We start from the raw sequence: 9,863 nt of genomic DNA on the forward strand, positions 1-9,863 counted from the left end.
CTCTGATGCTCAGACGTCAAAGAAAATTTGTTTGGTTCGTATACTACTTGATAACTGTATCGGCTAGGTTTTATGGGGATAAAACTTCTCTCATGTCTCCCCTCGTAATAACAAAATTGCTAATATAGCATGTTATTTAATACTTATAAATTTTCTGATAAAATTTCCATTAAGACTGGCATTACTAATTATTTTTATGGGAATGGACTTGAAATTCTAGGCTATACTTCGTATACAACTTGGGCAAACATGCTAGTTGCCTAATTAATCTTCTATGTTGGTATAATCCACAATTCAAGGTATTCCTAGAAGTTGGTAGGAAATAAGTTTGTCATTTATCTTCTTTAATATTTTGTTACTGATTCTACCAAAGTGCTCGATAACTAATTAGTCAAGCATCCTATGGTTAATTCCATAGTATGAGTATCTTTTTTAAACAAATACTACGAATAATCAATCAATCAACTAATGAATACTTGAACAATTATTTTAGCCGTTCATGACTATGCTTTGCTTTATTCCAATTTACTATGTTAAGAATGCTTTTTTAGGCAGGATTGATATTAGGAAACAAATCCAAATTACTCCCTCAAGTATTGCCAAAGTCCAAATATTCCTATAAATTATTTTTTTATTTAATTTACCTCTATATCATTTAGCCCAATTTACTCCTTAATAAGATTATCTTATTTGTTTATCCACGCACAAGTGTTAAGTTAAAATTTTGCAGGATATTATGGACATCATAAAATATTTTTTAAGAAAAATATACAAGGATTTGCATCATTATTCTGATAGGGTACGATATTTGATAATAAATAACCATTGCGATACAAAGTTATAGAAAAATAATGATGAAACATTTATAATATATTACTTTGACATATATTCTGATGCCTGCTACAATCCTACAAGTTTTAAATTAAAATTCCATTTGTGGGTGGAGAAATGAAAAAAAAAGATAAATTGCATTAGAGAGTAATCAGATTACTTCTCGTTTTATTTGCGCGTAGGACAAAAACGAGACGAGCATTCTGAGTCATCCACATTGACACCCTCCCAGTCTTGATAGCGACGCGAGGGACGCTCGTATTCAGTCTTCAATACACTCATCTAGTTTTTGCATGCTTCTGTGCTAGTTTGTTTGAGAGTTGAGACAACCGATTCGTCGATATTATCTAGTATGATTTTCTAACATTATCGATGGACCACCAACTGCAAATAATTATTTTGAACAAATCAAAGTAAATTAGACTACTAATCTTCTGAATTTTTCAACTTACCATTTCCTGTTTTTCTGTTTTGGCACCGCACTGTTTCATCTCGTTTCTCTGTTCCGTGTCCCTCCATTCAACACAGACCCGACTGGTGGTGTGGCTGGGCGCTGGGCCCGATGACATGGCTTTACTGTACATCATCCATGGATAAACGCATCCCGACCCCAAGGGCACCATAACAAATGCTCTGCATTTCCAAACCTGCTTCTCTTGCTCCAGCTCGATCATGGCCGCCGTGGCGGATGCGTTCGCGTCCAAGCTAATGGGGATCCTTCAGGGTATGGCAAAGGAAGAAGTGGAGATGCTCTTGGGCGTTCCCGGCGAGATCGCAAAGCTGGAGACAACCCTCGGTTATATCTCTCCCATCCTGGCCGACGCCGAGCGGAGGCGCATCCGCGATTCGGCTGCGGAGAGGTGGATGAGGGAGTTCAAGGATGCCATGTACGACGCCGATGACATCCTTGACCTCTGCCAGATCCTGGAGGGTGGAGAAGAACCCATGTTGGCTAGGCGTAGGTACATCCCAGTGTTCTCCTGCTTCAGCAACCAAGTCATTCCACACCAGATCGGGATGAGAATCAAGGCGCTCAACCAGAGGCTAGAAGATCTTGCGAAGATGATCCCTAGATTTGGATTCATTATTAGCCAAGCAACCAGCTCCACCTCCACGACCACGAGGGATTCCACCTACTCTGGGTCCGACTTCCGCCGGGAAACTATACTGGTATCGGATATTATTGGAGAGAAGATTGATGAAGACAGAAGGAAACTTTGTGATCTGTTGGTCAACGAGATGGATGCTCCAACAAGATCAGTAATCGACAATGTTGTCGTTGTTGCTATAACTGGTGCCGCTGGGATAGGAAAAACCACCCTTGCTCAGATGGTTTTCAACGACCGAATAGTACAAGAACACTTTGAAGTGAAGATCTGGTTGAGCGTAACTCGGGAGTTCCGCAAGATTCGCCTTCTACGACAATGTATAGCTTATGTCGACGGAATCGCAGATGACGTCGAGGACACCATTGGCGAGCTCGAGCAACGTTTGCATCTGGCAATGAGAGAAAAGAAATTTTTAGTGGTGATGGATGATGTGTGGAGCGGCGAGGCATGGCATATACTTGGACTACCACTTGCTCCTGGAAGCAGAGTGTTGGTAACCACAAGGAACGATACAGTTGCTCGTGAGATGGGAGCACAACACCTTCACCGAGTTACCACGCTGGATCCGGATGACAGTTGGTTATTACTGAAGAAGCAGGTCAGCGACTAGCTAGCCTCTCATGCATCTTAAATTCTTAATTATAAGAAATCAAACATCCATGAAATCTGCTTCTATATATGACCAACACCACATGAAATCTTTTAGCCATATACACTTTGTAGAGGCCGGAACTCGTTTCCATTATCTAAAAATATATATGACCAACACCACATATACAGATGGATTGATAATTAAGCTAGGATCTATTAATGCTAGCTGTCTATGCGAACGGTCCCTTTGATGATGACCTAACCACTCTTATATATAATTTAACCGTCCAATATGAATTCATCTCTTAGAGCAAGGATAGTATTCAAACATGATATTTTCTACTCCCTCCGTTCCAAAAGGTATGTCATTTTAGTTTAGTTATGAGACAAACTTCTCCAACAATTCTAACCAAGTTTATATTAGCATCTATAATGCCAAATAAATGCACTAACTAGATGTATTTCTGTGGTGGATTTAATGAAACTGATTTGATGTCATAGATGTTAGTGCATTTTTTATAAATTTTGTCAAAAGTAAAGAAGTTTAACTTAAAACTAGGCGTATAGCCCGCGCATTTGCGCGGCTAGTATTAAAAATTCAAAACTTTGCATGTCGTTGTATCCTTAATTAAAAGTTATACATCATCATATACATCATCCTATTCATTATCGTAAATTATGTCTTATTGTTGATTAAAACAATTCAACTATGATATACCTATAATAACAATTTGATTTGTCTGAGCTTTAATAATATTATGCATATCATTATTCTTATTTTCATTTTATTTTGATTGATTGTTGTTAACTTTAGTTTTTATTAATAATATATATTTGTAACTGATACATAGTTAAATGGTATTTTATATTTAATTTTTCATAATGGCATTGGTGGGTGATTTTTAATTAGACACAGGGGTATTTTAGGCTAATTTTTATCGTAATGGCAGTGGTGGGTAATTTTTATTTTTCTATTTTTTTCCGATTAACGTGGGAATTTCTAGGCCTTGAGAGCGAACGTGGAGGCTCCGTTTGTTGGTGAAAGTGATCGGGTGCTCTAACCTAAGAGGGAGAGGGTGTGAATTAGGTTTTTTAAAAACTTAACCTATGGCTCCAACTAGTTTGCACAAAAGTTTAATCTAAAACATACTATCTAGATATGCAACTATAGTTCTTCTAGTGTGAACCCTCATCCCAAAAAGAGTTTTGCAACCTATAGCCAATCCTAGCAAGATACTACACTAAAAGGTAAAGGCACAAAGATTGCAATATGAAATACGGAAGCTTAAAGGAGGGATGAGAGGAAGCAAACTCTCGACACGAAGATTTATCCCGTGGTTCGAATTGTCACAAAAACGCCCCTACATCCACATTGTTGAAGCACTCACGAAGAGTATCGCTTCCCGGCAATCAAGTCTCTTCCGTGAACACAATCACGGTCACCTTGATCCCGCTTTCCACTAAGGAGCTTGCCCACAAAGGAGAGAGGGTCTCCACGTCCCCCGTACAAGGTTGTCGTCGCCGCTCCACACCAAGCCGGAGGGTCGATGACGTGCCGGCGAGCCACTAAATGCTCCAAGGGGCCGGCGCATCGAAATACTTGTTGGTTCACTCTAGAACCAGCCACAAGGCACAACACCTTGCTCTTACACTTTCTAAAGAGCTAATCCTAGCACTAACACTCACAAAGCTTGTGCTAAGCCTAAGAATTTGATCAATATGCACTTGAGTGGTTTGGAGGTGTTCTTGGGTGTGTGTGTGTGTGATGTCCTGGAACTCCAACAAGCTTCAAATGGCCGGGGGAACACATATATATAGGCCACCAACTTGAACTAGCCGTTTAGAGCCGTTGGGCACTTTTCTGCGAAGGCATCGGAACTTCCGGTGCTAGGGCATCGGTTCTTCCAGTCACACTATGCTCTAAAGTAGCCGTTGGCTTCTCTGACACGTCTGCAGCAAACTTCAGGGACCATCGGTTAAACCGATGCTTAGGCGTCGGTTCTTCCGGTGACACTTGATCTTCTTGTAGCCATTGCTCTTGATCACTTCTTGCTAACGTCATTGCACCGATGCTTGCTCCGATGGGGCATCGGTTAAACTGGTCCTGAAGACTTGGCTGCTACACACTTGACATCGTCTCTGGACAATAGTATGTTGAATGCACCGATGCCTCTGAGTGACCCGTCGGTTAAACCAGTGCTACTGAGTTTTTCTCACTTGACTCAGTGCACACGTCCAATTACACCGATGCTAGGGTGTCGGTGTATCCGGTAACCATCGGATGAACCGATGGTACAGCGTTGGTTTAACCGGTGCAGCTGATTCTGGATTTCCACTATACTTTGGCACCTCTACGACTGATTGGACTTGTCATCTTGACGGTGGATTAGACTTAGCGTCTCGACGATGGATTGGACATTGCGTCTTGACGATGAATTAGACGTGTTGAATCATATCCATGGGACCTAAAAATTCTACAAGTGTGATCTCACAAACTTATTAGTCACATTGATTATGTTATCACTTAATCACCAAAATCACAAACAATGGCCTAGATGGGACCATATTCCTTACAGTTGGCCAAATAATAAGATAATAGATAAAACTAAAATGGCTTACATTTTGGAAGGGATAATGTTATACAAACAAAAATAAATATTAACCCTATGAATTACTTAATGGGGAATTAGCATATTGAAGAGATGCACTTGTAGATATTACCTATCAATAAATTGAGTTGCACTATGTGCAGGTATCTCCAGCCGCAGATGATAGAGATATTGATGATTTAAAAGATATTGGGATGATGATTATTGAAAAATGCGATGGTTTACCACTTGCAATTAAAGTGATTGGAGGACTTTTAAGGACAAGAGCTCCGGAACGAGATTCATGGTTTTATGTTTTGAACCATAATTCCGACGAACAATTAGAAATCATATCTTCCTCATTATACTTGAGCTACCAGGACTTGAGTCCGCAACTGAAGCAGTGCTTCCTATACTACTCACTTTTACCTAAAGGAGTAAACTTCGACAGTCCTAATGTTATTAACATGTGGATCAGTGAAGGATTTATTCACCGGGCAGCTAGACTTGCAGATGAACTAGAAGATACAGGAACAGGGTGCCACCAGGACTTAATCATGAGGCACCTAGTAGAACCAGGTGCGTCATGTAGCATGCATGATATTGTCCGCTCATTTGCTCAGCATATGGCTAGAGAAGAAGCGTTAGTGGTCCAGATGGAGCTGAAAACTGGGGTCCGTAGTCACCTTTTATCAAAATTGCGACGTCTGTCCATAGAATCAACTGAATCCGTACCAGTAGAATGGGCTGATTTACAGAAGCTGGTGCTACTAAGAGTACTGATCATAAACGGCACAGTTAACTTCAAGCCTGGTGATTCATTGAGTAGTTTTTCCAGACTACGGGTACTGCATGCAGTAAGGGTTGCAGGGTCCGACAGGTTGGTAAGCTCGCTTTGTCAATTGAAGCATCTGAGGTACCTGTACTTGTATGACTCGGATATATCTCGTCTACCAGATGACATAGATCGAATGAAGTTCCTACAGCACATTGGGATTGTCAACTGTGGGAGCTTTGTCCGGCTTCCTGTCAACATTATAAACCTACGGCAACTAAGATCCCTTGACTTGGTTGGATCAAGTGTGGATGCCATACCCAGGGGATTCAGCAGGTTAACAAATTTGAGGTCACTTTTGGGGTTTCCAGTACACATAGACGTCGGGGGCCAGGGCTGGTGCAGTTTGGAAGAGCTAGGGCCTCTAAGACAACTAAGGCACCTGAGGCTAGAAGGTATAGAAAAGGTGAATGCTAGCTATTTGGCTGAAAGGGCCAATATTAGCAGCATGGGGCACCTTATCTCTTTGCACTTGAACTGCAGCAAATCAATATCTGCAAATGTGACCAATTCGGAGCAGCAGCTAATCCAGGAGGTATACGAGCACTTGTGCCCTCCACGCTCGGTAGAGAATCTAGTGATGGAGACATACATTGGGCGTCGGCTACCGAGTTGGATGCGGGCGCCAGAAGCGGCGGCCTTCGGTTCCTTGAGGTATATGGTGCTGCGCAATCTGGCTAGCTGCACCGAGCTCCCTGATGGCTTGTGTCAGATACACTGTTTAGAGCGCCTAGAAATCAACAAAGCACCACTCGTCAAGCATGTTGGGCCTGAATTCCTAGAAATCAACAACGCACCAGTATGGACTGTATGTGCATTTCCCAGACTGCAGGAGCTGGTCTTGCATGGAATGGTGAAATGGTGTGGTTGGGTGTGGGATCCGTGGAAGGCAGCCATGCCGGCATTGCAGGTGCTTCTTGTTGAGCACTGCAGACTGAGGAGCTTTCCTCCTGGACTTTACTACCATGCAAGGGCTTTGAGACATTTAGTCATTGCCCATGCTCGGCGGCTGGAATCTTTGGAGGCATTTTCGTCTCTTGTTGAACTTGATATTTGTTTGAGCCCAAGGCTGAGGAAGATAGCCTATCTGCCTAAATTGCAAAAGCTTACCATCAAGATCTGCCCAAAACTGAGTGTGTTAGAGGGTGTGCCAGCACTCAGGAGCCTTGTGCTGGAGGACTACACGATGAAAACTCTGCCTGGATACTTACTGCTGCAAGATGATGTATGTCCAAAGAAACTAACACTGGACTGTACCATAAAGCTACTCAAATCCATTTCCATGGGAAAGGGTGGCTCCGAGTGGCCCAAAATCAGTCATATCCAGCAGGTAGCTGCCTATGCAGAAGATGGAGGCCATCAAAGGAAATGGTCCGTTCTGTACACAAGAGAACCTTTCAGCTTTGAGGCATATATGCCGGACTCGGAAGGTGCGTACATACGTCAGTACTACTTTGTTCAGCTCCATCATCAATTGCTGAGCTCTTCGTTTGTTTGAGCTCTATTGCGAGTTACTTCCTTATTCAAGCAAATTCAATCTAAATATCTAGCTGTTTCATCTTTTTTTTTGCCTCACTGACTCATGGCTCTCACTGCAGAGAACCTCGCTGACGACAAGCTTGTTCGCAGTGACGACATCCCGAGTGATGGGTCGACAGGTGGTTAATTATGCTACATGAAAACGTTCAGCTATTCATAGGTTTTCTTGTAATTCGTCCTAAACCACGTGCAGTGATATAACACACACACACACACACCAATAGCTAAAATGAGCAGATTTGTTGAACAAATTTTCAGTAGTTAAGTAATTGGCGAGCTATTACTAAACATTATTCAGTAATTTGGTAAATTTAGTTCAGTATTTTCACGATTATTTTTGCTAGTAATAGAAGGTGGATGTAGAATAGCATTGCCTTATGTATGTATGTGTGTAAAGACACACATGAATTTATGTTCATTATTGTCAATCTTACCTACTTCAAATCAACTAGATTTGCATGATTTGTTTGGTGTTCTTGCCCCTACTTTGAAGCATAATTATAGTCCACTCTAGTTTATCCTAAGTCAAACTTCTTCAACTTTAACTTGAGGGCAACTAGAGTAAATGAGCTGCCCACAGTTGCGTTCAAATCCACCGTGAGAATATATCTTGATAGTGCATTTATTTAGTACTCCCTCCTTCCCTGTTTATAAGGCATACACGTATATCAAGATTCAAACTTTGTCATCTTTGACCAATAATTTGACTATTAAATTTTTATTTTTATAATGCAAATTTCATATGATTGGATTCGTAATCAAATATATTTTACAATGATTATAAGTTTATAATCAAAAGTGATATAATATATGATAAATAAATGGTCAAAGTGTTGTTTAGAAGACCGTGTCATGTTCCACCATGCCTTATAAACGGGGAAGGAGGGAGTAATATAGATGTTAATATATATTTCAAGTTCTTAGACCATTTAACTTAGGACAAAAGTAGAGTCAACTAGTATAATCTAGAGGTGTACATATGGATGCTACATCTTTCTTGTTTTCCTCACTGACCCATGCATTAATTGCTCTCTCTGCAGATAGCCAGACTGATGACGAGCTTGATGACAACAATGATAGCCCGACTGGGTCAACAGGTAGTTAATTAAGTTACGGCACCAACTGTTCATATGTTTTCTTGTCACGAGTCATTAGCCACGTCCAGCTATATACACATCAATTTATTTATTGATAGTAATTTTACATTGTAGGAGTGGATCTATTCAATAATGATAGTGAGCTTGTTGGAATCGAGAGCCCACGTGAGAAAATAATAGAAATGCTGATGCATGGCCGACACACGGACAAGCAACAACTACAAGTGGTGTCCATCTATGGGATTGGAGGTTTGGGAAAGACGACCATCGCCAAATCAGTCTACAGACGGATCTCAAATCGATTTGAATGCTGCGCCTATGTTTCGGGGTCGCAAATAACTGATATTGTGGGGATAATGAAAAGTATAATTGATCAAGTTCGCTGTCCTTATTACAGCATGGAAGAGGTTTCCAATCCGCAGGATAATCTCCAAGTAATAATCAGTATACTCGAAAAATTCCTCGAAGATAAAAGGTACAAATTATATCTTTCGTATTACCGTACTCCAACACATTAGCTGCATATTCACCTTTCAGTCTTTATGGTACAGTGTACCACTCCTCATTATGACCTTCTAGAATGCTGATAGAGTTTGAGTCAAACATATGTAGGAGTCAAACAATGGCCTAACCAGGGCTCCCCTAAACTAAGGGGCGCTGCATCCAGGGCATTGGTATTGCACGCATGTCCTAGAGTTGGAGGTTATGGGATAACTCTATTGATAAATACCGTGCTTTGGTGTCGTCAGTGAAAGAGAATATGGCCAGGAATTATAGATGCATTCCAAGAGGCAATAGCCGGTTACATATATAGACAAGGAACCCTAATAATTTATAGAATACTATCAATTAGGGTGATCCTTGCCTTGTACATGAAGGAATTACCAGACGCACCTAACCTAGGGCCAGCGCACACATCCAGGATGGATGCTGTGACCAGACTCCAAGGGCCCTGACGGGTCAAGCCAAGCACAGCCCATGAGGGCACACATACGGGTATACATACGGTTCTAACACGCCCCCGCAGTCTGATCGGCAGCACTGCGAACATTCAGACTGGACCGAAACTCATTGAAGATCGTCGTAGGTAGCCCCTTGGTGAAGATATCAGCGTACTGTGATGTAGTCGGTACGTGAAGAACACGAACATCACCTGCTGCCACGCAATCTCGAACGAAGTGAAGATCAATCTCGATGTGCTTGGTGCGTTGATGCTGGACGGGGTTGGAAGACATGTACACCGTGCTAATGTTGTCACAGTATACCAGAACCG

At 41.5% G+C, this 9,863-nt stretch overlaps 1 protein-coding gene across 1 annotated transcript; it reads left to right on the top strand.

Moving 5' to 3' along the window:
• The first annotated feature begins 1,503 nt into the window (after positions 1-1,503).
• LOC120693334 (putative disease resistance protein RGA4) lies at positions 1,504-2,550 on the top strand. Its single transcript, XM_039976754.1, has one exon. It carries the CDS (start codon positions 1,504-1,506, stop codon positions 2,548-2,550), a length of 1,047 nt encoding a protein of 348 aa, XP_039832688.1.
• Positions 2,551-9,863: the final 7,313 nt, after the last annotated feature.

Source organism: Panicum virgatum, chromosome 9N (genome assembly GCF_016808335.1).
Source record: "Panicum virgatum strain AP13 chromosome 9N, P.virgatum_v5, whole genome shotgun sequence".
NCBI classification, from domain to species: Eukaryota; Viridiplantae; Streptophyta; class Magnoliopsida; order Poales; family Poaceae; genus Panicum; species Panicum virgatum.

Bases quoted from the DNA above. Each gene is read 5' to 3' on its own strand.
- LOC120693334 (XM_039976754.1), top strand. From the start codon at position 1,504: ATGGCCGCCGTGGCGGATGCGTTCGCGTCCAAGCTAATGGGGATCCTT.